Consider the following 27,501-nt stretch of genomic DNA (forward strand, 5'->3'; position numbering starts at 1 on the left):
TGGGACCCACATCACTTTTTAAGTGAATTGTGAGACCAAATTGGTCTCTGCCTTTCTCTCTCTCTCCCGACTGACGCTCTTTTTTTTTTTTTTTTTTTTTTTTTTTTTTTTTTTTTTTTCACTTTAAGCTTCCATTGTTGATTGCTCCTTCATCTTTTGTCGGATTGAGGTGCCGTTTGAGGCAAAACGAAGCTTGTGTCGAGCTCTACGCATACATACCAACAATTCCAGATTTGTTTGAACTTCGAAATTTAGGACCCATTTTCTAGGATTTGCTCATTTTTGAGGTAGGGGCATCTTAATCCACTCTAGTCTTGTTCTATTGTGAATTTTACTTCCATGTTGTATTAAATATGCTTAATTTAAAGTTAATTATATTTATGATGGTATTAATGATGTCTAGAGGGTTTTCACGATCTTGAATATGGTTGGTTCATGTGCAAATTATATTTAGTTGTTGATTTCCTATGTTTACTATGTGCTAGCATGCTGAAATTGATGTATGAGAGTATGCTTATTTAAATTGCGCCAAATTTCCCAATTCATGATGTTGAGCTCATATATATATATACATGCACATGCTTAAATGTATTCTGTTGTATCTTAATGTGTTAATAATTACTTGGGAGATGTTGAACATGTTGAATGTTTAATTTTATGATGGAAAATTTTAAATGCCATGACATTGAATGTATGGAACATATATACATGCACATACCATTGGGTTTGCATGAAATGGGAGAAATTGTTCTTGAAATTAATATGGGGAATTTCAGGGAAGTGTTTTTGATAAAATGGTTTTATGCGAAACCCGGTCGCTGCGGGGTTACCAACGGGCCGGAGGTTAATATAGCCTAGAGGGGACTAAGGAGTCGCCCTAGCGTGGTTGAGCTAGGTGGGCCCCATAATGACGCCGCGGGGTTACCAAGGGTCAGGGACACTAGCCAATCCTCCTTTCGTGTCGCGGCGGGGTTACCAAAGGGCGGGCTGTATTAACGTTTGAAAGTGATGATTTTGAGAATGAAAATGGGGAGTGTCATTGACATTCATTGCATGTCATTTCATTGCATTGCATTGTTTATACTTGGAATTGACTTGTATGTTGTATTTGATCCCCTACGTTGTATGATCCCTATCTCCCATTGGCCTATGCTTTGCTTGAATACATAAGGACACAAGATTTGTGTCTTAAGTGTCACCTACTGAGCATATAGCTTACCCTACTATTTTTACATTTTTTTTTCAGGTCTTGGAAAAGAATCGATGGACGACAACCCACCTCAAGCTTGAGCGATACTAGAAGCTCACTTTTGTGTCTTTTGTATATTTCTCATTATTTTTGAAAAGCACTAAAAGTATAAAGGTGTATATGTATATTTTGCAAAACTTTGTCATGTAATGTAACTAAGGTATTTGATGGTATTTTGGATGGGAATTTGATAGCATGTAACCTTGTTGATGAATGGGAAGGATAATTTTAGTTAAAGTAATTATCGGTGTTATTTGATTGTGTATGATCATCTACTATTGCCGTGAATTCGGAATTTGAGCCGTGACAGGTTAAAAATGCAATTAAACAGGTTGTGATAGGCCTATTTTTAGGGGAGGTTATGCCGAATATTTTTGTAAAATTCTTGGCATCAGCTAGGGTCGTTACAAAATTTGGAATCAGAGCAAAGGTTCGAAAACCTTTAAGACAACGGGTAGAGGCCTACATAGAGTCGCATGGAATGTTGTTTGTGTTGCTTACTTGACTACTTGCTACGTGGTATCTTATTTAAATGAGCATGCTTAACTGCCTATGTGCTTACTTGCTTACTTGTTTATGTTAAAATGTTTCTTGCATAGTCTTGCATGCTAAGTGTTGTACGGTATTAATTCTTGTTGAGTCGTCCACAGTGGACCTTAGTGTCATGTTTCTAAATCGTTTTCTCGTTTTATAGCACGATGTCACGGCGTGAGGAACCTAGAGAAGTTGGCCCTAGGCCAACAAGGGGCGATGTTGGTGAGAGCTCTAGCTCCAATTTGGCGGAGCCAGTTGATGAGAACATGCTTCTTAGGGACTTGATTCCCCCAAGAGTTGTTCCCCCAAGAAGAGAGAATGTTGAAACACCTGTACCCGTAGAAGTGGGTGAATGTTCTGTGGCACTGGAGTTTAATCATTTGTTGCAGAATGTTATGAAGGCAACGATTGCTGCTCAGTCGCAGTCGGCACCACAACCTACAGTTCAAGTTGAGGAGACGCCAGCTCAAAAGCGTCTCAAAATCATAAAGGGGTTTTCTCAGTTGATGCCGGTAATGTTTGAAGGCAGTGCGGATCCAATGGTAGCAGATGACTACCTGGATCAAGTTGAAACCCAACTAACTTCAATGGATGTGACAGAGGATCATCTAAAGATCATCCTAGCTACGTATAAGTTTGCTAAGGATGCTAAGGTTTGGTGGAAGTCAGTCACCAACCAGTACAAGATTGAAGAAATGAGTTGGGACAGGTTCAAGGAACTATTTTATGAGAAGTACTTTCCGCTTTCCAAAAAATGGGAGTTACAAGACCAGTTTCATAATCTTATTCAAGGGAACATGTCAGTGGCGGAGTATGAGAACAAGTTCACCTCACTCTCCCGTTTTGCTCCAGAAGTAGTGAGAGATGAAGCTAACAAGACTCGGAAGTTTGTCTCGGGTCTTAATGATAGAATGAGGCCGTTGATCACGGCACAGTTTATTAAGGTTTACTCTGAAGCAGTGGAAAGGGCTTTGATGCTGGAGGCTGATAATAGAGAGAAGGATGCAAGAAGAGAGCAATTGAAGCAAAAGAGGGGTGCAGGGCCATCCTCAGAGGGACATTCTTGGAAAAGGAATAGGGGCGGTCCATCTCAGTTTCAAGGGCAGCAGACTGCACGATCCGCTCCTACCACTCCTATGCCGGCTGGGTCAAATAAGAGTGCAGTTGTTTGTTATCAGTGTCAGCAGCCCGGACATTACAAGTCCAGTTGTCCGATGAGATCGTCTTCAGTTTCGTCAGCTCCGAAGGCTTGTTATGGGTGTGGCCAGCAGGGTCACTTGATTTGTGATTGTCCGAGTCAGAGAGCAGGCACCATTAGTGGCAGAGGGTCACAGCAGAGGTCGTCTCAGTCGGCTACAGTTCAGTCAGGTTTCAGACCACCACCACCACAGCCTACTATGTCTTCACAGTGTTCACGATCAGTTAGGAGGGATACTCTTACTATGTCAGTGCAACAGTCAGGTGTTCAGGTTGGCAGTCCTCAGGCACAGGTACCACAGGGACGTGTTTTTGCACTGGCACAGACCGATGCATCTTTTGGACCGTCAGTTCTTTGAGGTATATTTCCAGTGTTTGGTTGTTGGGCCCGTGTTTTGTTTGACTCTGGTGCATCTCATTCTTTCATTTCATCATCATTTGCACTTGCATCGGGGTTAGAGGTTAGTTTCATGGATCGGGCGTTATGTGTTGATACGCCAGTTAGGGTTTCAGTGTCATTGAGCCGAGTTGTGCGGGATTGCTCCATTGTGATAGTCGGGCGGACTTTCGTGTTTGACCTTATCCTCCTGGAGATGACTAGCTTTGATATCATCCTCGGGATGGATTGGTTAGCTTTCTTCCATGCCACGATTGACTGTTTCAGAGGAAGGGTTACAGTTTGCACTCCCGAGGAAGACTGTTTCTTTTTCGTGGGAGATCGGAGTGATTCCCACATTTCATCGTTTTATGGAGTTCGTGGACGAAGTCATAGTGATTATTTCTTAGCTAGTCTTCTAGCCGAAGAAGATGATGTCGTGGGAGAAGTTTATCCGGCGATTGTTTGTGACTTCTTGGATGTTTTTCCAGAAGATTTGACAGAGTTGCCTCCACACTGAGAAGTGGAGTTCTCTATTGAGTTAATGCCAGGTACCGCGCCGATTTCTATGGCACTGTATCGTATGGCACCAGTTGAACTGGAAGAATTGAAGAGGCAGCTTGATGATTTGAGGATGAAAGGTTTCATCCGACCGAGTGTGTCACCGTGGGGCGCACCGGTCTTGTTTGCTAAGAAGAAAGATGGTTCGTTGAGGTTGTGCATTGATTATCGGAAGTTGAATCATGCCACCATCAAGAACAAGTATCCTTTGCCAAGGATAGATGATTTATTTGATCAGTTGAGGGGAGCCAGTTGTTTCTCGAAGATTGACTTGAGGTCTGGCTATTATCAGTTGCGGGTTAGGGATGAGGATATCCCGAAGACAGCATTCCATACACGGTATGGACACTATGAGTTCCTTGTTATGCCTTTTGGCATGACTAATGCGCCAGCGGCATTCATGGACTTGATGAACCGCGTCTTTCACGATTACTTGGACCAGTTTGTGGTAGTTTTCGTGGATGACATTCTTGTGTACTCACGGACTCGGGAAGATCACGAGGTCCATTTGAGTATTGTTTTACAGATTTTGCGGGAACACCGATTGTATGCCAAATACGAGAAATGTGAGTTTTGGCTACAGGAGTTTTTGGGGCATGTTGTTTCAGAAGGTGGAGTATCAGTTGATCCATCAAAGGTTGAAGCAGTTTTGACTTGGGAGCGACCCAAGAATGTGTTTGAGATTCGCAGTTTTCTTGGTTTAGCGGGTTACTATCGGAGATTTGTGAAGGATTTCTCCCGTTTGGCAGCTCCTATGACCCGTTTGACCCGGAAAGGGGTCAAGTTTGTCTGGAATGAGGCCTGTGATTCATCTTTTCAGGAGTTGAAGACGAGATTGACTACAGCTCCAGTGTTGGTGATACCTGAGCGTGGCTTGAGTTATGTGATCTATTGTGATGCTTCACGTGACGGGTTGGGATGTGTGTTGATGCAGGGCGGTAGAGTAGTGGCTTATGGGTCTCGACAGTTGAAGACTCACGAGCTTAACTACCCTACTCATGATCTCGACAGTTAGCGGCAGTTGTGTTTGCCTTGAAGTGTTAGAGACACTACTTGTATGGTGAGAGATTCGAGGTATTTTCAAATCACAAAAGTCTCAAGTACCTTTTCTCCCAAAAGGACTTGAACAACAGACAGAGACGATGGGTTGAGTACTTGGAAGATTACAACTTTGATTTGCAGTATCATCCGGGCAAGGCAAATGTTGTAGCTGATGCCTTAAGCCGAAAATCTCGTGGAACTTTGGCCAGTTTAGCTATTCGGAAGTGGAAGATGCTTGAAGATCTGACAGAGATAGGATTACAGTGTTGTGATGATGATGGTCGCAGTGAGTCGGCATTCTTATTTAGTCTTGTGGCTCAGCCTACTCTTGTTGTACGAGTGATTGAGTCACAGAGACAGGACCCGGACTTAGATGCCATCCACGCTTTGATCTCTAGTGGTGAGACAGTGAAAGATTGGGCCTTGCATGCAGATGGGGGTCTACGGTTCAGGGGTTTGTTGGTGGTTCCCACAGTTTGTCGTGAGGATGTCCTACGGGAGTTTCACACTTCGCGTTTTGCAGTTCATCCAGGTGGTACTAAAATGTATCACAATTTGAGACGTTAATATTGGTGGAGCGGGATGAAGAATGATGTTGCACAGTTTGTGGCTAGATACTTTACCTGTCAGCAGGTCAAGGCCGAGCATCAGAGGCCAGCTGGTTTGTTACAACTATTACCTGTAGCGCAATGGAAATGGGAGCATATTGCTATGGATTTTGTGACAGGTTTTCCAAGGTCACGGAGGGGCAATGAGGCCGTATGGGTCATCATTGACAGATTGACCAAGACGGCTCACTTTTAGCCTATTAAGGCAACAGATGATGCAGAGAAGCTTGGTGTTCTTTATGTGAAGGAGATTGTAAGGTTGCATGGAGTTCCTGTAACCATTGTGTCAGATAGGGATGCTAAGTTCACTTTGAAGTTCTGGGAAAGACTTCAAGCAGCGTTTGGTTTAGCGTTGCATCTTAGTACGGCATTCCATCCACAGACAGACGGTCAGTCGGAGCGTACTATCCAGATTTTGGAGGATATGCTTCGGGCATGTGTGCTTGATTTGGGAGGTAGTTGGGAGGATCACCTTCCACTTATTGAGTTTGCCTACAACAACAGTTATCGGGCGAGCATCCAGATGGCTCCATTTGAGGCGTTGTATGGTAGACCTTATAGGTCTCCTGTTTGTTGGATTGAGGTAGGTGAGACAGCCGCCTTAGGACCCGACATTGTACTCGAGACTACTGAGAAGATTAAGTTGATAAGACAGAGGTTACTTACAGCTCAGAGCCGACAGAAGAGCTATGCGGATAAGCGGAGACGACCGTTATCCTTTGAGGTGGGAGACCATGTTTTTCTACGGGTTTCTCCACGGAAGGGATTGATGAGATTCGGGAAAAGTGGCAAGTTGTCGCCACGATTTATTGGACCGTTTGAGATTTTGGACCGAGTAGGAGAGGTTGCCTACAGGCTTGCTTTGCCACCACAGTTGGATTAGGTCCACAATGTTTTCCATGTATCGATATTACGGAAGTACGAGCCAGATCCATCTCACTTTTTGAGTTGGGTTGATGTGGACATTGATGAGGATGTTTCCTACGAGGAAGGACCAGTTCAGATTCTTGACACACAGCAGAAGGTGTTGAGGAATAAGACAATACCAATGGTGAAAGTTCTTTGGAGACACCACGGAGTTGAGGAGGCTATTTGGGAGCTTGAACAGGAGGTTCGCTCCAAGTATCCAGCGTTGATGTCTGTATATAATTGTGTGGTGTGTGATTTAAATGAAAAAGAAAATGAGAAAAAGAAATTATAAAAGAAGTGGGACCCACAACACTTTTTAAGTGAATTGTGAGACCAAAATTGGTCTCTGCCTTTCTCTCTCTCTCCCGACAGACGCTCTCTGTTTCTCCTTCTTTTCTTTTTTTTTTTTCTTTTTTTTTTTTTTCACTTTAAGCTTCCATTATTGATTGCTCCTTCATCTTTTGTCGGATTGAGGTGCCGTTTGAGGTAAAACAAAGCTTGTGTCGAGCTCTACGCATACATACCAACAATTCCAGATTTGGTGCACCCTTTGAACTTCGAAATTTAGGACCCATTTTCTAGGGTTTGCTCATTTTTGAGGTAGGGGCATCTTAATCCACTCTAGTCTTGTTCTATTGTGAATTTTACCTCCATGTTGTATTAAATATGCTTAATTTAGAGTTAATTATATTTATGATGATATTAATGATGTCTAGAGGGTTTTCACGATCTTAAATATGGTTGGTTCATGTGCAAATTATATTTAGTTGTTGATTTCCTATGTTTACTATGTGCTAGCATGCTGAAATTGATGTATGAGAGTATGCTTATTTAAATTGCGCCAAATTTCCCAATTCATGATGTTGAGCTCATATATATCTATACATGCACATGCTTAAATGTATTCTGTTGTATCTTAATGTGTTAATAATTACTTGGGAGATGTTGAACATGTTGAATGTTTAATTTTATGATGGAAAATTTTAAATGCCATGACATTGAATGTATGGAACATATATACATGCACATACCACTGGGTTTGCATGAAATGGGAGAAATTGTTCTTGAAATTAATATGGGGAATTTCAGGGAAGTGTTTTTGATAAAATGGTTTTATGCGAAACCCGGTCGCTGCGGGGTTACCAACGGGCCGGAGGTTAATATAGCCTAGAGGGGACTAGGGAGTCGCCCTAGCGTGGTTGAGCTAGGTGGGCCCCATAATGACGCCGCGGGGTTACCAAGGGTCAGGGACACTAGCCAATCCTCCTTTCGTGTCGCGGCGGGGTTACCAAAGGGCGGGCTGTATTAACGTTTGAAAGTGATGATTTTGAGAATGAAAATGGGGAGTGTCATTGACATGCATTGCATGTCATTTCATTGCATTGCATTGTTTATACTTGGAATTGACTTGTATGTTGTATTTGATCCCCTACGTTGTATGATCCCTATCTCCCATTGGCTTATGTTTTGCTTGAATTCACAAGGACACAAGATTTGTGTCTTAAGTGTCACCTACTGAGCATATAGCTCACCCTACTATTTTTACATTTTTTTTTCAAGTCTTGGAAAAGAATCGGTGGACGACAACCCACCTCAAGCTTGAGCGATACTAGAAGCTCACTTTTGTGTCTTTTGTATATTTCTCATTATTTTTGCAAAGCACTAAAAGTATAAAGGTGTATATCTATATTTTGCAAAACTTTGTCATGTAATGTAACTAAGGTATTTGATGGTATTTCGGATGGGAATTTGATAGCATGTAACCTTGTTGATGAATGGGAAGGATAATTTTAGTTAAAGTAATTATCGGTGTTATTTGATTGTGTATGATCATCTACTATTGCCGTGAATTCGGAATTTGAGCCGTGACAGGTTAAAAATGCAATTAAACAGGTTGTGATAGGCCTATTTTTAGGGGAGGTTATGCCGAATATTTTTGTAAAATTCTTGGCATCAGCTAGGGTCGTTACAGAAGTGGCGTCGGCAAAGGCAGAAGGTAGTGGTGCTGATGGAAGTCAACAGAGGTGGAGGCGGAGGTGGAGATGGCGGCGACGGTGGTGCATATATGGAAGGTGGTGGTGATGGAAGTTGGTGCATGGCGATGGAGGTGTCGGTAGTGGTGAGGGTGGCGGCGGCGGTGATGGTGGTAATGGAAGTTGGTGGCGGTAATGGTAGAGGTGGCGGTGTTGTGATGGTGGTGGAAGGAAGCTACGGTGGTGGCGATAGCAATGACGGTGGTGGAAGGTGGCAGTGATGGTGAAGGCGGCGACAATGGTGGAGGCAACAATGGAGATGGCGGTGGCTAAAAGTAGTGAAGGTGGCGGCATTGTGCTTGTTAAAGGTGGCAACAATGGTGGTGGTGGATTTTGGACTTGAAGTATGAGGGTTTTTTAGGAACTTGATTTTTTAAAATATATTACTTAGAATTGAAATGGTCATTCCATATATTTAGTAGTGAAATGAATTTTTATTTTCATAAATAAATTTTTATTCTAATAGAATGGTCATTCACACTTTAAAATGCACGTCAAACAAAAGAATGATTGGATTGAATATTTTATTTTAATTCTACACACCAAACGTTGATGTAGCATGATTCCTTCAAGTATCTTAACAATGTGTTGTATGTGACAGTCGGGAAAAAATTCACCCGATAGAGAGCAAAAATGAAGAAAAAAATTTAAATTAGAAATTAGAAATTTAGTTGCAATTAAAAGATAAATGTCCAATCAATTTGTATGGTCACTAATTAGTGATATGATTTTCATGCGTGACCCATATAATAAAATTGATTCATCAACATCAAAATATTCCAACAGTAATAATTAATGTCATGTTCTGATCAGTTGTTCTTTGTCTTTTACAAGATCTTGTCATATCTGGAACTCAAATTGTAGGGTGTCAATTTCATTTCCATTTTTTTTTTAATCTGATATTTTAGGGTATCCATTTTGTTAGAAATTGACGACAAAACCATTGTTTTTTCATCGTTATGATTTTTTTTTTTTTTTTTTACCAGCAAATAATATACACATTCACTTATTTAATTGTATGAAGATATAAACTTTTGATCTTTCACAAAAATAAAAAAATATCATTAAATTATAACATTTTATTAAATCGTTCTAATACTTAATTCTCTTGTACGGACATATCTTAGAACTAATTAACATAAAAGCACAAGCCTTTATTTAGCTCAACTTAGAATCAAGTCTCAATCCACAGGTACAAATTGTGTTAAAAAGATGGTCAAAAACCTTACGTGAAGATTATCAATTAAGTTGTAATTAAACATGTGACATACCTTATTTTTATATATTAGGAAAAACGAATTCTTGCATTATTATTTAATTTTTTTTTAATGATAAATACATTGGGAGATCACAATCTCCGGACTTAAAGGGGAAGAAAGTCGCTCCATCCATGTCATGCATTGCACCTGGCCTTCACACACACACACATCAAGTTGAAAATGGGCCAATTATTATGTTTAAAAGATCGTCAATAATCTTTGTACTTTTTTATATATTCATTTATATATTTCTATTATATATATATATATATTGGCGTTATATAGATTCGAATCAAGATAAAATGTCAATTTGGAAGAAGGGTTGAACTCCATTCATTAATGGGCCATTACTAGACTCAAGCCCGCATATTTCATGTGTGTTATGTTGCTGGCCTACGCGGTTACTCATGATGGATTTCAATTTCAGAGATTAAAAGCTGCGTTGACTCATTGTTTTTGGTTCCAGGGTCAGTTAATAATGTTAATTTTGGGTCAGTTAATAATGTTAATTTGTCATCTTAGGGGAAAGACGAAGAGAATACTTTATTCACCAAAAAAAAAAATTGTAAAATTTTAATTTTTGACTTAGTTTTCAAAATAATATTACAAATACAACAAATACTAAAAAAATTAGTTTACAAATTCACTTAACACAATGTAATTATGTATTGGACAATTTATACACAAGTAATTACCCCTTTGACAAGAATTTATATATTTGGGTTCAAATTACCCCTCACCGAAACTCCTAATTAAACCCCTCTCTATCTTTAAAAATGATGTCACAATCCCAAAAACGCCTAATTTCTTTATTTGTTTTGGATACACTAGTCAAATGTAGATGTAAATGCGATTAAATTGAGAATTTCTAATAACCTCCAACAATAATAGCCTTGGAGAAATTATTGGTCACTCTAATAGTGGACGCCATCACTCTTACATTGTGTCAAAAGGGCAACTCCAATCACAAAAAAGTCATTATGATCCACTTGAAAGTCCCTTTGGATAAATTTTTACACTACATAGTCTTGTCTAATCATAACTTGATGCATAAATAAATTTGTCACTTTTATTTAGATTTTTAGTTATTTGTATAATTGTGATCGGACAGAACCATATAGCACAATGTAATAACTTAAACTTACAATTAGTTTGAGAGTAATTAGAATAAAAAAGAAAAGTTTAAACTTTAACCTAAAATTTTCTTGTGATTCCGAATTTAAGACATCGATTTTGCACCAAGACATAATAATACCTAGACGCCCAATAATTTTTTTTTTTTTTGAAAGGTGCACCCAATAATTTCTTAATAATCTTCTGTTGCTGCTGAAAGTCCACAACGGACTCTGAGAGAAGGTCGGTTGTCCACTGCCACAATATGCAGCACTACTTGTGGCCTAAACTTTAAACTCTATTGATTAATTAAGTTAAGCAAGGCAGGAGATTAAGCTAAGCTTATAAATTAATATAAACAAATTTCCTACAAAACATCAAAATCACCTATCACTCCTCATTTTTCTTTCCCTTTCTTATTTGAGTTCAAGTAAAGAGTTATTTATATTTAATTAGTGTAACAAATCAAAACATGAAAAACCAGCCACGCCTTAGTAATTGTCCTCAACTCATACGTTACCTCTCTCTCTCTCTCTCTCTCTCTCTCACACACACACACACACACACACACAAACACACACACATATATATGTGTGTATATTTATTTGCATCATCCAATTTTGTAGTGAAAGAAGAGAATGGTTAGCAGCTGTTGAAGAAGACATTATTCCGTGTGGTGGGGTTTATAAGTCTTTTCAACCGAACAGTTGTAGAAAAAAAGACTCAAGTCTTCTATATTTGGTTGTTATATTCATGAATTTCATGTACAATAAATGGAGATATATATATATATATATATTGTAGAAAAAAAGAAGACTCAAGTCTTCTATATTTGTTTGTTATATTCATGAATTTCATGTACAATAAATGGAGATATATATATATATATAATTGTTTATTCGTCGATAAAATTGACTAATTGGGTCTACTTGTTTTTATGTCAATGAGTCAGGTAGTGTGATAGTTAGTGTCCCATTCGGTACGCAAACGGGAGACGCTCTGTTTAAACGACTTATCTCTCTCCCAAACCAATTGTCTTCCTCCTCCTCCTACTCCTCCTTCCACTTTCCATCATTTTCTCTCTCTGCTTGAACGTGCTAGAAAATGGCAGAAAATCCAGAGTTGGTGAGAATCATTTTTTGGGTCTTGTTTCTCTTCTGTTATCTTCACGTTTGATTTCCATGTCATATTGTATTGCAACTGAACTATTAACTCTCTCTTTCTCCAAATGTTTGTCCCAGGAAAATGTGGATTCTGATACTCTTAATTCATCTTGGGAATTAGAAGAAACGGGTTCCCAGAAAATTTCAGTTTCCGATCAAACAAACAGCTTGCAATACACAAATATGAAACATGATAGCTTCATAGTTGACATGGAACGCTTCCCTCAGCAGACTCATAAAGACCTAAATGCAAATTCAAGAATAACTGTGAGTATTCCCTTTATCTTCTCCCTATGCTCTGTCTTGATGATTTTTTATCACCCTTCCTCTGTTTTCCTTCCAAGTTTCGGAATTTCGTTTTCTTTTTTCCAGTTTTGAAATAATTCATTTTCATCATCATTGTCTTGATGATTTTTTATCACCCTTCCTCTGTTTTCTTTCAAAGTTTCGGAATTTCGTTTTCGTTTTCCAGTTTCGAAATAATTTATTTTCAACCTCATCTTGCTCATATGAAGGGGTGGACACAAGAATTCTCCCTCCAATCTTTTCTATTGCCATTTCAATTATCAAATTTAAAATTTAAAAGTTAATTTTAATAACCTCATTTAATGTTATTTTTGGTAAAGAAATCATTTTCAATTGTCTTTTGATTTTTAATTGATTTATTAATTAATTACGTATATAAAGAATGAACAATAACGTTCCCAACATATCACGCTGTCAACCATTCATTGAACATTGATGCCCCTACAAAATGAGTGTCTTTTTCAAGCATTTTCAATCATATCTCCTTTTTTTCTGTCTGTCCAATAATTTCCTTTAAAAATCTTGTAACAATAATATTTATACTTGTCATTTTATAACCTCAAATTTTTATATTTTCAGTCCATGCTGTGCCTTTATATTTTATACACACACATTAAATATGTATGAGTTTATATATTTATAGAATATGTTTTTATTTTGATTAAAAGATGCAGAGGAGCCTTTCAAGAATAGGGTCTCAGAGAGGTGGGGAGAAGAAGATCAAGGAAAGTTCTGGCAATGAGAGAGACGTTTTTCTTGGTACCTCTACACCAAGAGGTAAAATCGGAATTTGGAACTAAAAAACAAAAGTAATGTCATGTCAACTTTGTATTTTAATTTCATTATATTGGACACACATGAAAGAACAGGGCAAAGGGACAAAGGGTCTCTGTTTCTTTCTCTCTTTCAAACCTAGCTTCCACAAAAGAAAGAATCCGATTCTTCTATGAATTAGACTTGCTTTGTCTACATTTTTGAGTGGTTATATATTCATAGATGTGCATTATCCTTTAATAATATAAATTATACGTTATTGTTCGGTGAACAGTGGAGATCACCCCATGTATGAGATGTGATCTCCCCAGACAATATGAACGCTTCACTAATCGAAAATGCTAAATAACCAAAAATGCTAATTGACGGATTTCTATTCCTTGGATGCATTATCTTATCCAATGCATCATTACAAATAATACCAATATGTTTAGATTGGTTATACCTAATGAAATCATACAATATTGCATTACTTATCACTTGTACCTACTTCACCTCAAGGTTGGTGACTCATTTGTTAGTTATGACACCTGACTCTATGATCATTAATATACTAATCAATATGTTAGTTCACTTTTTTCTTCTTTTTCTTTTTTTTGTTGTTTGTATGGATGTGATTAACATTTGTGAATTAATTAAACCCCTTAGTTTATGTGCAGAAACACCGACCTTTAATTTTTTTTTTTTCCAGCATAGTGATATATGACTTAATGCAATTAAAATTTTGAGAAAGTACAGCAAATTTAGAATGAAATTAAATGGGGTTATCTTTACGTAGTGGTTTAGAACTTTAGATATAGTATTGTCATCATCATCATCATTATCATTATTATTATTGTACGCAAAGCTTGGTAGGTTATATAAGTTAATAGAAGATTAGGTAGGAGAGGGACCTGAAGTAGATATATACAATGCAATATATATAAAACATGGTATCATATATATATATTGGTAGACGTAATGTAGTCCGAAAATTTGGGACTGTGGAAAAATGGTCCTAGACTACAAAAAGGGTTTGAACATTTATTGAACTTTATTATCCATATATACAATACATAAGACATATTACAGAATGTTCATTCCATTACTACTACCAATTCAATGCTTTGAGTTATGTGCATTTGCATTTTCATTTATCAGCTGAATTTTATGACTAAAAAATGCAGCTGCTCTAGGTGGAGCCAGCGTGCCAGAAAAGTCCATGGTGGTGACAGTGGGGGCCACTGATCATCCTATCAGCCCACAAGTCCACCACCAGATCACTATCATAACCGGCGGCAACATTAGCAGCAGCAGCAGCACCACCACCACCACCGAAAGCAAATGTGGAGGCAAGAGATTCAGTTTCAGGCGCTCTTCGCCCTCTTGCGCCATTGACCCCAGGAAGATACTTTTCTTCTTTGCTACATTGTAAGTTCACTATCTACCACAATTAGGTTAAAGGGGGTAAACTCCCGACCTCAAGGTCACGATAAAGCAACTTTACCGCTGATCCAAGATTCGCCCTCAATTTATTTATTTTTTTTGTCGCAGGTCAAGTATGGGAACCATATTACTGATTTATTTCACACTTTCCATGGGCAAGCTCAATGGGGATGGCGACGCTCTCAATTGGTAACAGCAACATAAACAAAAAGAACAAAGATTATATCATAGTTCGCGCTTGATCATGCTGGGACGACGCCATGTTCTTGAACTAATTCTTGCAATGACAGACTTGTGACAAGATGATTGAACAAAAGCAAGGAAAAAAAGACCATGGAATGTTAAAACAGAAAAAGGCCATGGCTTCAAACTTGGCACCTTTTCACTTTTTATACTGGTTTTTTTTTTTTTTCTATGAAATCTTCTAGGTGGAAACAAGGACAGAGAGCACTATGACAATGGTTGAGAATCTTGATTTTTATATACACATGTATAGTATAGATCAAAACACATGATGTGCTTACTTTTTTTGCATCTCTGCACAAGTCTAATGGAGGAACAATTTTAGTTATTTATTTTCTTTTCATATATTCAGTCCCTCTGCAATCCAACCCCAACTGCCCCTTTTTTTCTTTTTCTTTTTATCCTGGCAAATTAGGGAGAGAGGGGACTCGAATACGGGCACACCTGTTCGGAAAGTTGGGCGCTCTACCAACTAAGCGACTGGGTAATGCCCAACTGTCCTCTTTTGTTGTATGTGGCTTTCATGTGAGTAGGCAAAGAAACAAATGCAGCAATGGGATATAAATGTCTATGTCACTTAAAGCACTTCATCTCTCTGAATTAATGTGGGGTTATGGATACTTTGGTAGACAGAGAATGCTTTTGTAAGGTGAGATATAAAAAGCAACTTCATAGCATTACTAATTCATTGAATAGTTAGGTCACTTGGTTATAGTCTTATAGATACAATGTTTATGCACTGGCATGCAGACCATGTCTGTAGCTAATAATTCATGAGGCTACTTCTCATATATGTGGTAATTAAAAGGTATATTTTTATTCTATTTAAGCAAGATGCACGGACAAATTTACCCCTCTACCCTTCCACTAAGCTTTCTACAACTGAATGAGATTAGGCATTTTAAATTGTTGTAAAAAAATAAATAAATAAAAAAGAGCTGACATTAATTTTGTATGTGGAAGTGAAACAAGCAATAGGATTACAAATATATAAATAAATAAATAATTATATAGCTGCAATAATAATGTAAGCCAACACAGAGAATAGAGTTCTGAATATTCTTATTCAATTTGTGTGAGGAATTATTAGCTGGTATATATGATTAACAAGTTCCACAAACAAAAAAGGGATTATAATATCAGAAAATGAATTTCTCATGATTATTTTTTGTTGTATTTCATCATGGTAGAAATCAAGAATGTGTTGACAAAACACTTGTATGTTTCTCAAAAACAATTTCTAATTATGGCCTTAAATCCACCCTAAGCATGTCTTTATGAAATCAAAGTTGATAAATTGAAAACATGAATATTAGTAAAATTATGTGATGACTATTTTTATGTATGTTTTGGGTTCCTAAATCCTAATACCTTATCTGCAGATGATAACTAGTATCTTACCTTAACGGAAAAATATAAAATATATAATCATGCATTGTGTGTGCGCATATGAATATATATCATTCACACAGTCTTGTAGGAATCATTGTGTGCGCGCGCTACGTGGTGAGACAACTGAATCCATAGGCATTTGTTGCGTGAGTGCCCTACTCCTAACACTGAATGAAATTCGGTTTTATGAAAATAGATTGAAAAACAAGGTGGACTCAATTTCTTCAAATATGACGCAACAGATCCTTGAGTTTGGGATCTTTCAACCAGAAGGTTCAGCCCTGGCCATTAGGCCAATTAGTATAACTTCTCCTTCGGAGGTGCGGGGTTCGATTTTTATACCAAGCATTTGTGGGTGTGGGTGCGTGTGTCTATTTACCTAAGCGGAAAAATAAATAAAAAATAATGTTTGCATGGGCTGACCTAGAACTTTAGGTAAAAGGCGTAAGATTGAAATTTTGTAATAATTTCAGGAGGAGCACTAGCAATATTTTATGGGTATATATTGACAAAAAAAAAAAAAAAATCAAGGTGGTCCGTCCCTGATTGTTTGGCCCCCTCGGCCACTGGGAGGTGAAGGGTTCGAGTTTTATAACAAGCATTTGTGAGTGTGTGTGACTATTTACCTAATCAGTAAAATAAAAAAATAAAAAATAAATTGTTTGGCCCCCTCGTTTCTCAAGACATTATGGATAGATCTATGTTTATATAACTAAGAATTCCACAACTGTAACCTGCTGCTATAAATCAAAGTCATGTTGCCATTGACATTTTCCCTCCTTTACAAGACCAAGTTAAGCAAGGAGGGTGGTGGTGGTGGTTTGATTCTAAGAGATCATACACAAAACCCAATAATCCACAGTCCAGGAACAGCCCAAAAATATGCAATGGTACAGCCCAATGCTCTGAGCAAGTGGGCTCTTAGAAATAGGTCAAGTGAAGCCAAGTGGCTTCACCAAGCCCTCTTGGCTTGTATTGGAATCTAAAAGATTTTAGAATTCTTAAGGCCAAACCGTAACACTGAGCTCCATAACTCAGAAGCATTTGTGGCAGTGAAGACGAACTAAGTAGCCCAACTCCATTTTGAGAACTATATAGAATTTTTACAACTTGCAAAATCTTGTTGTCAAATAATATATATGCAGTGCAAAGATAGAGAAAGTGTATCAACTATCAACTGGCCTATATGGATTTGATTGCATATATAGATATCAAATTATTTGAATCGAAGACTAAAAATGGGCATCAATCAGGCGTAGAAATGGGGCAGATTTGATCTTTGTATCTGTTAGAATATAATCACTCCCAACTTCTGGTCATGATAAAGCCTCTCTCGTTCATGAGCTTGGTATTAGTGTGTATATCTATATCTATATATATATATGTATATATATACATACACTCTGCTTTTGGTTAAATCTTTCAATTACTTCGATAGATCACACCATCTAGTAAAGTCTTGAAACCAGTTCTTATCAAAATATGCATTCATGAAGTACAATTACACAACTCTGATACTTATTTGCACAACTACATTGAAATATATATATATATATATATATATATATATCACTATTCACTAGCCTAAAAGTGCATAAATTACATTCTCAAACTACACACCCCCTCTACGAGTCATAGCATTCGCCTGAAGATATATATGAATTACAGCTTTTGGTGTCTTTGATGCTTGGCAGATCTTACTTTCTTGGTTGATGAGGGTTGTTTTATATGATACGTACACTACACAAATCACCACTTCTAAGCATAAAAATGAAACCTAGGAAGCCCTATTTAAAATGTCTTACTACACAAATCACCATATATGCCAACTATATATGCAAATCACCATATATGCCAACTATATGCTAATGTACCTTTTTTTTCTTTTTCATATAACCTAACCTTAGTAGATAAATAGTAATATTCAAAGTCTATTAGCCACATGCAAGAAACCTAGGAAGCCCTATTTTTTTACCCAATTTTTTGACATCCGCAGTAACCTGCTCTCTGAATTCTCCAAAGCTAAATTTTCTATACATGGAAGGCTCAACGCAACTCTGTATCACAGTCTCATAGGATGGGCAGAAGAAGTACGCAGTAGAGAACCTCTGCACTAGCTTGTTGGTGACAACCCTATGTTCAACACTCTTATAAACACCATTGCTCCATGCCTGCATCACAAAGATTCAATGAGAAAAACAAGTTAAATGAATAGACTATTTGTTGAGGAATTAATTTTAAAAAAAGATATGTAACACTCATAATTGTACCTCAAATAAGTCACCGATGTTGATAATCAGAGAGTCTGGATTAGGTTTAACTGCTACCAATTGCCCATCTTTCACTAGCTGCAATCCTCCGACCTGATCTTGATATAGTATAGTGAGGAAGTCGCTATCAGTGTGTGGAACCAAACCAAACACCTCAGGAGATACCGGACATGGTGGGTATCTGTTCATCCGAACATAGCAAGTGCTTGGTAAACATTTTTCTTTAAAGAATGTCGATTCGTGACCCATATTCTTTGCCAAAATTTCAGCCAACTTTTGCGCAAGATCAGAGACTGTTGTAGCAAATTGTAGCATTGCTGAGCTGAATAAATGTAAGGAAAAAATAATTCAAGACAAAAGTTAGTACATGATTACTTAATTTCTTAAACTTGTATTGAAATCTCTTACTCTTTGACTCTTCTAACACAACGGTTTATGCTGACATACATTAATTATGACTTAGATAATATCAATAAAACAATTCGAATTATATTGCTGACATACATTAATTATGACTTAGATAATATCAATAAAACAATTCCAATTATATTCTCCTATTTATATATGAAATGCCAAAAATTAGGTCTATCTCGAGTCCTTCCTCCCCAGGGCCCTAGTGTAGTGGGACCATAACAGCATAATGTCAATCGACTTCATTTGAATTGGTACCAATCATCGCGAGGCAGGACCCCATTGGTGGGCACATCAAGTCCTATGTCAAGCTGTATTGCCAGATTTCCATCTAATCCAGCATGTAACAAGCAACAGAGGTTTGTTTTGACATCTTAGGTACATACTAATATTTTTACTTTGAGCTGATAAGAATTTAACCCTTAAACCCCACATCTTTGTTCAGATAATGCAACACTTTTTTACTATTCTACCACGACTTAGACAGCAGTAATGTTACTCTGCCAGCAGTTGAAAAGACTTGCAGTAGAAATTACATAGAATGGCACATAGAAATTGTAGGTGTCCAAAATATGTTAGCCCACATAGCTTGGTCAAATAGTTAAAGAATTATGCCACATCATCAACAATGACCACATAGTTGGGTCAAATAATCAACAGACTACGCCACATCAGCAACAATGGCCCACAAATCAAACGGTCAACGGTCAAAGATACGTGTCATTTACCACGTTATTATTATACCTGAACAAAAGAGCAAAGACTTAAAGACCTGAATTGGGAGCATGATTCGGGATTGCCTGGGATCCGAGAAGTACTTGGTTTGGTGGCTGAAGTCCAGGGCTCGTCGAGTTGACCCTCGACCTGACTTGCAGAGAGAAAAATACTATTTTGACTCCGAGATTATCAACCTCATTTTAATATAGCTTTATAATTATTTGAGATATTTCTCTTATTATGTGACGTCATCTAATGATATCATCCAACCTCTCACCTGGCTTATATAAGGAAGTATTCCAAGGCCAAGAGAGGTAGAGCAAACAGGGAGGAAAACACCTCCTAGACATTGAGAGCCTCTCTTATAGATTGTCTTCACGACCCTTAAACATTTACCAAGGGAGTCAATGGTGTTTAGTATACTACCATCTTCTTTCTCTCTCTCTCTCAAGTTTGTTTGGGCTTTCATCTCTCTCAGTCCACCTCGGATTCTATCATGTTGTCTGGATCACTCAGATTTGTGTATGATATCACCATTTATATGTATTTTATATGTATTACGAAAATGAACCCCCACATAAATTAATGAAATAAATATATCAAATACAATATCACAAGATTGTTATCACTTTTGAAACACTAAACTATTTCTCTAACATTATGTGATGTAAAAACCACAAAATGCTGTGTTCTTCACAAGATTCATGTCTTGATGGATTCTCATGCTGAGTGGGATTCAAGATCTTTCTTGAAAGCTCGGACTTTTCCAACAATTGAATTGACAAAGACATGATGATTTAAGCACAGTAAATGTCGGCATTGCTTCTAATTCAACTTTAATTATCTACTTAGTGCATAGAAAGATTCTATACTTAAATTGAACGGTGTTGTACTTTATTAGCTAATCACTCATTTCACATATTGTATGGTAATCACTCATTCCATATTGGGGGAGAATCATTAGATTCAAGTGGTTTATCAGTCACAATCAAGTGGTTTTGAACCCTCAATTGAGTAGTAATATTGGATATGTTAACCCCTTTCGGTTCAATTTTTTAATATAATCCGTCAAGAATGCTAATTACCATAGTCATTTCACTCTCCTAAAATGCTGAAAACATCAAATCAGCAAGTGGGTATTTGGATTACTTTTTACTTTTGAAAAATTGTAGGTAAAGGTGAATCAGCAAATTAAAGTTTGACAGTAAGTGATATATATCGTATTCCATTGGAATTGCTTTCACAGTTACTACGTTTTATGCTTCACTGAATCACTGTTTTCTTTTGGTCTGATTTCTAGAGGTAGTACTACTAGTTTCACTCCATTTATAAGTACAAATTGGTTGATAATTTTGTGTACCCTAAGCCAGTAAAGTGGCCCACACACCATAGCTAATGTTGTGGTTTTTCAAATGAGTGAGTACTTTCACACTCGAACTAAGTTTTCGATACATAGAGGAGCATATAGAAATAAGACAAGGCCTGATATGCCCTAATTAGGAATTAGGGCCTTCTCCTAGCTACACACATGCATTAATTCTCATTTATTTAGCACAATTAAAAAGATAAATAAATGTTAAATTAGGTAAAACTAAATTAAACTGGCCTAGCTTAATCAGATGAACGTAGGTTTTCCAGTAAAAATTAGTATTTTGTTTTAAGAAAGTTCATTTTTATAATCTCTAGTAAAATATGTTCTTAAACTGTCTTCCCATATGGCAAAATTGGACTAAACTTATGAGTTTAAACTTTAGACTAATTTTTCATCCACTCTAATTTCAGGGCTCCAAAGACAGCATTAGATTAACTAAAAACACATATATAGGTATCTTCTTATCATAATCTCATTCAACACATAGAAAACAACACACATATACAGACATATACATATATATATACACATAGAAGAGAGGTACCTGAGATTGGTGTGACCACCGGACTCCTCGATACTGGTCATTGGGACATGAAACGCCTCCGACCAGTTGAGCTGACTGGGAAAAGTAGCCGTTTTGGTTCCCCAACGGTAACTACCGGCCTTGAAAGGCAAACCTTCTTCATTTTCCTTCACTTTAAATGGCTTCTCGAAAACCCTAAGCTGCTCTCTTCTCATTCTCTCTAGAATCTTCCCAGGTATACCGTGGTTCATTACCTGAAAGAAACCCCATTCTTCCGATGCCTTCACTATTTCTCTCTTGCACTCTTCCACATCCAACTCCCCACCTTTCAATCTACTCAGGTCAATGATTGGCAGTTCGCATTCTTCCACCACCACGAAGTCCTCCGGTATGGTTGCTCCGGTGAGACTCTCGTAGAACTCCAGCAACGGTGGCTCCGAAGAACCCATATTTATAGACTGAAAAAATTAGCAAGGGAAGCATTATATATATTGAAAATAATAAATTGCATGGTACAAATTAAATGACTAGTTAGACTTACAATATATTAATAGCAAGAAGAAGAAACGAAAGAGTTGAGGTTGGTTGTTATGATTCTTGTTCTTGTTTTTTCGTCGTCGATGAAAACGTTATTGTGTCACCTTTTGTCCATGTGTTTTACTTTGGAGATAAAGACGATTGCATGTCTTTTATGGGGAGGTAGAGGTTGAGAAAAAGAGAGGGTTGGGGTTGTAGGCGTGACAGGTGAGGTGAGGTGAGGTATAAACGGATGTGGAGAGAGAAACAGAGACAGACTTGGGCTTTAGGCGTGACGAGTGAGGGTATTAATAGGTCATTTTAGAGATATGCCCTACAATAATAATAATGGATTAAAGTGGGGACACTTTTTATAAATTTTAAAATCGTCCTTTTAGATTCATCCCATAAAACTACATAAATTTATTTGGGATTAAGACACAAATTATGATAATAAAAAACTTTTTAAAGGATATATGCAATAAATGCAGTGTTCCTTTTTAGAATTATTAAGATGATTTATATATATATATATATATATATATATATATATATATATTATCAAGTTAGGAAATTTTTAAAAACTTAACGTGTAATTATCAAAAAATAATTTATCTAAAAAAAAAAAAGGGGGGGGACTAGAATTTTGTACCATATTTGCAAATGTTGAACAATGAAAATGATTAATGTCCAAATTTGTTAATAATTTAGGAATATTTTCTAGGATTTAAATGGTGGCCCACGGCCCACATATCCAATATATGAAGGCGGTGTGATGTACTTGGTTTTTTTTGGAGTGATCCAACTCTTTCCTCGGCCATAGAAAGGAGTAAAGAACAGCAAAATATAGAGGACTTGTACGTGACATCCAAGTAGAATCTGATTTTGGTTTGGGTGGGGTCTAGAATTTAGGTCTATCTATTTAGCACCGCCATAGTTTTAAAATTATTAAATTATTCTTCATTATTTTATTTTAAAATTTTTGACAAATTAAAAATAAAAAGATGAGATAGAGTGCACGTAAATATTACAAAATCAGAGTTAAGGATGACACTTTTTTATATTCGAATATACATATAAATATTATAAAATTTGAGTTGAGAATGAGATTTGCTTAGACTTGAATATAGTTGTCGTATTATTACTACTATCACACACAAAAATAAAATTAATTACTCGCATGTACATTGTAAAAATTGAAAGCACCAAATATAACATTTAATTGAGAAAAAAAAAAAAAAAAAGGTTTGATTGTGTCATCCCATAAGAAACCACCTATGTGAGACTTATGTACCATTATAACAAGGCATGACTTACCCCCCCCCCCCCCCCCCCAAAAAAAAAAGGAGGAGGAGGAGGAGGCACAGGGAGTCATTGCATCATTTAAATTGTGACAAAGTTCAAATGCATCTAAATTTGTAGTAACTTTTATAAATGATAGCTCTGATTTGAAAGTTCTTGAAATACTCAAATGAATAAAAATGGAATGAAGATGAGACAGAGTGTGTATAGATATTACAAAATCAAAGTTGCTGACGATACTGGCTTAGGCTTGGATGGGAGCCCCACTGGTACTATTGTCACACACTAAGAGTATAGCTATGAATGCCTCTAAATCAGTAATAACTTTTACATTCTAATTCGAAAGTCATTGAAATATTCAAATAGATAAAAATGAAATGAGGATGAGTCAGAGTTCGTATAGATAATATAAAATCTGAGTTAAGGTCGAGACTTGCTTAATTTGAATAGGCTTAGATGGGGTTGTTTCACTAGTACTATTATCACACACAATCAAAAGATGAATTATAGCTCTGAATGCCTCTAAATCCGTAGTAACTTTTACATTCTAATTCGAAAGTTACTGAAATACTCAAATAGATAAAAATGGAATGAGGATGAGTCAGAGTTCGTATAGATAATATAAAATCTGAGTTGAGGACGAGACTTGCTTAATTTGAATAGGCTTATATGGGTTGTTTCACTGGTACTATTATCATACACACATGCAAAAGATGAATTAATTATTGGCATGTGGTCAAAACTAAAAGTCAAAATTCTCTGCGGTACAATATTAGATCGGACATAATTAGATGAGACATAGTGCATATAGATATTACAAAATCATGAGAGCCATAAAACTCGTCCAAAAAATTAAGAATATGGATTTTTTGCAATACAACAATGAATCGGACGAAATTGAATAAGACACAGTGCATTACAAACTCACAAAAGTGTTCAAGTGATAAAATTCGTTTGATGCAATATTAGGGAGGTTCCCAACTCTAAAATCAAAATAGGGCTAGGTGTCTTCCCAAAAAACAACTCTATGTGATGTGGACTTATGTTCCACTATAACAAGAGATGAAGAATCATCGCATCAGCTGAGTTGTGATCAAGTTTAAATGCCTCTAAACTTGTTGAAACTTTGACAAAGGATAGTCCTAAGATTATATGTTGTCATGTCTCTGTTTCTATTGGAAGCTGGAATTTCTTTACTGTCCAGCTGCCTTTAATACTTGGAATAAATTGGTCAAAAGTTTTGCATACATAAAGACAAAAATCAGGTCACATGCAGGACTCAGATTAAAGCTTCTGGTTAAAAAAAATAAAAAATAAAATAAAAAAAAACCTAAGCTAACATTGGGACAATGGAACTCTGAGAAAAGTTTTAAAAAGACAATTCTATGAAATAAAAATTAAAAATTATTGTAACCCAAATTTCTAAAAGTAGTTTGAAAAACTTTCAAAAAAAAAAAAAAAAAACCAATCAAGGATATCCTTAAAGTTTCACTACAGAAATTTAAACCTCATTCTTTAATTTTAAAAAGTGAAAAAGTATCATTAAATTAATGTCTACAAAATACTACTAAGTTACTTGATAATCTTCTTAATAAAAAAATACATATTTAAAGAAAATATGTATGCCTTGGATCCATGTACAGGTTATATGGACAATCCTGATCCCTTCAAAGTGATCAGGGCAATCGATAACAGTACTATGGACAATCTTGATCCCTTCAAAGTGATCAGGGAAATCGAAAACAGTATTGCAGAGGATCCCAGTACCATGTTTTTGGGGATCAAAATATATTAAACATACTTTTGAACTACTGTGATTTTCTTAATAAAAGCATATCTAAATTAATCCTATGACTATTTGTCGTATCGATCTCCTTAACCAAAAAAAATCCACATTTTTAATCGATTTTTAAATTATAAAATTATCTATTTAAAGTAATTGTTAGTGGTAAGTCTTTAAAAAGTCGAGGATACTCTGATAAGTAAACGATTTCAATAATTTTGGGACAACTAAAAATGAAAAGAGTACATAATATATTAGAGAGGAGACAAAAATGAGCAGAGCCACAATTAGTCCATCAAAATGTGATGCATTCACTTGACAAATAACACAAAACTTAGAAGCAGAATTAAACATTTTAATTACCCCTACCTGGTTTAGATGCGCCGAAAATTTATCAGACTTGAGTGACATCGCTTCCTTCAATGAACACAAATAGTGGAGCTTTAGGGGCACATATTGATCCTGCATTTTTCTGCTCATTTATGGACTCAACTGGACACACACATCACTTTAAATCAGTAACACATGGAGATTAAAGATAACTATTAAGATTTAAGGTTAATTACTTGCATGACAATGCACGGAGAGGTCAGTGTTGTTGATGTTTTATTAGTATTTTTCAAACGGGTAGGAAAGAATCTGATTTTATTTTATTTTCAAATCGGTAGGAAAGAATCCGAAATATATTTAATTTCCAGACGCCACATTATCAACCTTGTTGAAAGCAATGGCAGAAAGAAACAAGTGAATGAGAACAAATTAACATGTGACAGAAAATGATTTATTAATCTTTCAGAAATGAAAACGAAAGACATATTTATAATTAATGATTTTGAAAAAAAAAAAAAAAAAAAAGACAGAGAACTAACAAAAAAAAGAGAACTAACAACACATACAAATTTAGAAAAGAACCAACTAAAAGAAAATGAAGGTCTATAAATGGACTACTTACAAATATAGAAGAATATTGCTATGGAGAGAGAGAGAGAGAGAGTGTGTGTGTGTGTGTGTGTGAGAGAGAGAGAGAGAGAGAGAGAGAGAGAGAGAAAGAGGGAGAGGTGTGAGAGAAGATTTGAGAGGAGAGATATTTTTTTAGTGTGAAGATAGTGGAGGATGGAGAGTTTATGCTTAAGAGAAGAACACGCCTCTCGCAATGCAATCGGACAAACAAGAAGGTACATATCTTGCTTCTTTAAGGCATAGATATATATGTGATTGATTTTTTTCTTTCCTTATTTGCTTCCTTTTTTAGCCTCAGAGAGGAGGAGGAGAGAGAAAGATAAAGGAGGCAGAGACTTGGAAGAATGAGAGCCAAACGAAATGGGTGTCAATGAAAATGTTTTAATCATGTCGAGGTAGACCTGGATGAATATAGACCAGTTTTTCTTTATTAGTATTATTGTTTTTTCTTTATTTTTTGAAAAACTTACAATTATTGAAACTTTTTAACAAAAATCTATTTCAATTCAGCACGTGTAGCTTACTATCCGATTCACTTGGAAAAAAAATTAATTCAATTTTTTTTTTTTTTTCTACTATATCTCAAAATACAAGTCACCTAACATGCGAAGCTCAATGTTGAATTAATTTTAATTCTTTTTAATACACTGCAAAAATAAACGATTTTAATTCATATTTTAATTGCATCAGAGTCCATGTCGGCACTAAGCATACGTGGCAGTATCTGAGGCAACCCAGACGTCACACTATGTGGGCGCCACTCCCTGACCTGGCCCTCACTCCTCTGCCACCAGCTCGCCATAGGGCCTCCTCTCAAGCTGCGTCGTGCCTTCAATGACTTATTGCGCTTTCATGTCAGCGACTTTTCGAATCCCGATTTATCACAAGTGAAAGTTAGTTTAAAGACTAAATTATAATCATTAATTATAATGTATCCTAATTATCCATTAAGGAGGAGGATTCCTTTACATAGAGTGAGATTTTCATTTGTAATCTTGACATTTATGGAGTCAACAAAAGATTATTATGCAATTTCAGAAGAGGAGGAGGGTGTGCAGAAGGAAAGGCAGTGCAGAGTCGGCGTGCATGAGGAGTCGTGACATAGCCCGTATGGTAAAAAAATAAATAAATCTAAATATCATTACTCGAAAAAAAATTTCACGCCCTTAATTTGCATGGAGGCTGCACCTTGAGTGTTGAAAAGGGTCAAAATGACACATATGTAGAGCTAATTTCAAAAAACAAAGAATTCGATAGCATCAACATGAAAGAATCTATGATATTAAAGAACTTATAAAGATTTGTACAGCATAGAATTTTTTTAAAAATTGAACAGTTTTAAGACTATTCAAATATCAAAAATAGTAATTTAATTATAATGCATCTTAATCGTTAATTAGGAAGAAAAGTGTGTGTGAATATATATATATATAGACACATGAAAGTTTAAACATTTTGCTGTGT

The 27,501-nt window shown here is 36.4% G+C and overlaps 2 protein-coding genes across 4 annotated transcripts; one reads left to right on the top strand and one right to left on the bottom strand.

Moving 5' to 3' along the window:
• Positions 1 to 11,481: 11,481 nt before the first annotated feature.
• Positions 11,482 to 15,136, top strand: LOC132307838 (uncharacterized). Of its 3 annotated transcripts, XM_059805710.1 has the most exons (6): positions 11,482 to 11,556; positions 11,833 to 12,005; positions 12,122 to 12,310; positions 13,018 to 13,126; positions 14,290 to 14,533; positions 14,657 to 15,136. In XM_059805710.1, the coding sequence occupies exons 2-6, from the start codon at positions 11,985 to 11,987 to the stop codon at positions 14,739 to 14,741; spliced, it is 648 nt and encodes a 215-aa protein (XP_059661693.1). In that variant the 5' UTR covers positions 11,482 to 11,556; positions 11,833 to 11,984; the 3' UTR covers positions 14,742 to 15,136. The 3 variants fall into 3 exon arrangements, with proteins under 3 accessions (XP_059661693.1, XP_059661699.1, XP_059661707.1); XM_059805716.1 differs by lacking the exon at positions 11,482 to 11,556 and having other exon boundaries at positions 11,692 to 12,005; positions 13,024 to 13,126; XM_059805724.1 differs by lacking the exon at positions 11,482 to 11,556 and having other exon boundaries at positions 11,694 to 12,005; positions 14,299 to 14,533.
• A 2,511-nt stretch (positions 15,137 to 17,647) lies between these two features.
• On the bottom strand, positions 17,648 to 26,255 carry LOC132307778 (gibberellin 2-beta-dioxygenase 8-like). Its single transcript, XM_059805644.1, has 5 exons — positions 26,030 to 26,255; positions 25,447 to 25,569; positions 21,498 to 21,934; positions 18,454 to 18,775; positions 17,648 to 18,354 (listed from the first exon to the last, which is right to left on the bottom strand). Exons 2-5 carry the CDS (start codon positions 25,555 to 25,557, stop codon positions 18,118 to 18,120), a joined length of 1,107 nt encoding a protein of 368 aa, XP_059661627.1. The 5' UTR covers positions 25,558 to 25,569; positions 26,030 to 26,255; the 3' UTR covers positions 17,648 to 18,117.
• Between the last annotated feature and the right edge of the window lie 1,246 nt (positions 26,256 to 27,501).

Source organism: Cornus florida, unplaced genomic scaffold (assembly GCF_030987335.1).
Source record: "Cornus florida cultivar Cherokee Brave unplaced genomic scaffold, ASM3098733v1 CherokeeBrave_3.0.0_Hap2_Chr01, whole genome shotgun sequence".
Classification (NCBI taxonomy): Eukaryota; Viridiplantae; Streptophyta; class Magnoliopsida; order Cornales; family Cornaceae; genus Cornus; species Cornus florida.